Source organism: Montipora capricornis, chromosome 4 (genome assembly GCF_036669925.1).
Source record: "Montipora capricornis isolate CH-2021 chromosome 4, ASM3666992v2, whole genome shotgun sequence".
Taxonomy (NCBI): Eukaryota; Metazoa; Cnidaria; class Anthozoa; order Scleractinia; family Acroporidae; genus Montipora; species Montipora capricornis.
Genome location: NC_090886.1, coordinates 48985637 through 48988606, shown reverse-complemented (window position 1 = coordinate 48988606; position 2970 = coordinate 48985637). Strand labels below are relative to the sequence as shown.

Here is a 2970-nt window from a genome sequence, read left to right as displayed (position 1 = left end):
GATCCGCTATTGGCCGCTTGTACGCAAAGAACATACCATAGAGACCTGACATAACACATGCTAACCCAACGTAGGCTCTGCTCTCACCTCCTATCAGGATAATGCCTGAAGTTAATGTCACCTTTCGAGCCGTTTCAACAAGTTCCCAATACCATGTGTGAGTGTTGTAATTTGCGAATAAAAAGTGTAATCCTGTGACAATGTCTGGAATTGAATGCTGGGAATGTGTGGATTCATCGTCGGCTGTGTCGCCATGTTTCTTCAATGACTTTTGGTGTCTCCACAGAACTACCAAGACAGCCAGAGGTAGAAACATGATGTACAAAACACTACAATATGCAACAATCACAGATCGTCGGAATTCTTGGCTGGAACACTTGATATTAAAGTCAACTTTTAGAAACGTATCGCACTTTTTATTGTTTTCTTCAAGGCACAGTGTTCGACAGGCAAGGGGAAGAACATTTGCTGTCTTGGAGCAGGTGCTTAGATAGGTTAGGTAAAGGAAAAAAAAGACTGTTCTGTAGACCAACTGCTTTGTTTCAGAAATTTTCCTCACTTTTTCCACTTGACTCGGGAAGGTCTTTCTGCTCAATAAGACCTTCCTAATGCTATAAATAATAAATGCTAAAATGATGACTGCAGCATTGATACCGAGAACAGTAAACAATCTTACAAAAGCATTGACTTTTAGATCTGGAAAGAGACAGTGGATAGGAGCAATCTGGATAACATTTAGCTGTAATATCTCGGAATATTTCCCAATAAACTCGAGAGAGTCTGGCCATTTGATGTATGCAAATGCATCGAGAACTCCAAATGTTACCTGGTAGAAACCGATAACAATTTTTACTTTTCCAAGAATTATGTCAACTAAGAAGCGATCTTGTTTCTTCTTGGCTTGTTTCCGGCTTCTCCAAACCACAACCACAGCGATTATAATAACTACTGCTGCTATGACGGAAAGCTGTGCTATCATCCATGCTGTTGAGGGGCACTCTTTGCATGTCTTAAACTGTTTGTAATATCCAGAACTACACACTTCACACAATGGTCCTTTATATCCAGCAAAACATGTGGAGTTCATACCTCCCAGACATGATTCCGGTCTTGGACATCTATATGCTTGAGGAAGAGGGTATCGGTACTCGATGATGGATTGGCTTCCAACAGAAGAATTCCGCTGTAAGAAGTCGCTGAAGGATTTGTAAAATTCTTTGTTTGTATCGTTCTCCCATTTCCACCAGTAACCCGGTTTAAGACTAACAGTGCCATTTTCGCATTTGAATCCCTGTCTTTGTTCACATGACTCACAGCCTTCAAACATGTGCCTTCGAAAATATCCATTCAGACAGTAACATGCCCGAAATCCAGCAAACGAATATGTATCCGTCCCTGAGAAAAATCAGACAGCGCAATTAACTTATTTATTCATTTATTATTAAAAGAATGGCGAAAGATGTCTATAAAGGGTTATTATAATTCATTCATATTAACAAATCTATATTTTGCACCAGGTCTCTAATGCTGTTCACATCTTTTACCGAAAAACTGAACTAAAAGCAATGCAAGATCTAAGAAACTGTTTTGGAACATTGCGTGATACTACCACTGAATCCTCTGGAATATACCAATGTATGAAAGACTTGTGGGAACACCAATGCTATTGACATTCTAAAAGGAAAATGCCTTAATTTCTGCTTTACAAATTAATCAATATCGTTTTACTACAATTTTTGACTGCTTTTAAAGAGTTACCTAGACAGTTTCATCTTTTGTAACTTTTGACAGCTTTAAGTATCATGTAATAAATGAGGGTAAAAAAGGGTTTCCTTTTAAAATAGGGGAAAAGAACCTGCGAGTCGATTTTGGCAAGAGAGGGAGGAAAACCGGACCTCCCAGAGGAAAACCGTCGAGTCAGGTTTCAGTCCACATACGATTGCAGTGGTGGGAAGCGTTGTCTATGACCGCCATGCATGTCATCCTGACTCCTAGAGTTCCATTTCGTCTCTAGTAGAACTTCATATTTCTCTGGCACTATGAATCACTAAAGCGGTCGAGATATGAGAGTCTTCAAATGACAAGTTAGAAACGTTAGAAAAGCCGTGAAAGAAAAGATACAAAAAAGGTATGCAACTCTCGATTTTTCATCAAATTTCTTTTGCTGAGACAATGAACGCTCCATGAAGTTCATCAACAAATCTAGTTTTGACTTGGCCTTTGGGCCTTAGAGTTGCTTTCTTTCCTTGTTGGTTTCTATTGGAAATCGTAAAACTTAAAGAGCTGCTTACGACCAGCCTCATTCCGACATTTCCTCGTCTGCTGGACCCAGTTGTTCAAAAGCCGATTAACGGTAATCCCAGATTAAAAAATAACCAAGGAGTTTATTTCTCTACTCCCTGTTCCCTACTCTGCTGTTCAATGCTGATATTCGGCAAAACTTTACATTAGAAGAAGTCAACCTTGAAAAACAAAAATCAACAAAAGAAACTTTCACCAAAAAGTTGAAAACATGAAACAAGAATTTACGCTAATCCTGGATTAAGTTAATCGGCTTTCGAACAACTGGGCCCTCAATGTTTTGTATAATTGTGTGGGGCATGCATTTTTTTATAATATCTGGCAAAAAATATGTTTTCAATGCTGGCAAATCGTTCTTCTATTTATCTGGCAAGAATTGTAATATACTTGCCATTTAATTAGATTAGGCCATCATGTCTGAGAGGCTTTTTGGCAGAACTCAAACATTGACCATGATGTGTTCATTTGAAAACGAAAGCGAAAAGATCGCATCTTATTGGCCTCTTGATAATGTTTAGAGAAATGATCTCCGGTGAACCGTTTCGAGAAGCATACAAGAGAATTTCTAAAACCACTACTTCTTTTGTTAGAGCGTCTGAATGGTGTAAACTGATTAGCGACCAACGGCGATAAATAAAACTGACGGCCGACAATTACCGATTACTGACA

General features: G+C 38.8%; 1 protein-coding gene across 1 annotated transcript in view; it reads right to left on the bottom strand.

The window, feature by feature from the left end:
• Positions 1-233: 233 nt before the first annotated feature.
• Positions 234-2970, bottom strand: part of LOC138046790 (uncharacterized) — a 14701-nt gene continuing 11964 nt past the window's right edge. Inside the window, exons 4-5 of the mRNA XM_068893374.1 lie at positions 827-1395; positions 234-329 (exon numbers count right to left, since the gene is read on the bottom strand). Of these exons, the coding sequence (XP_068749475.1) occupies positions 234-329; positions 827-1395 (665 nt within the window). The remainder of the gene's footprint in view (positions 330-826; positions 1396-2970) is intronic.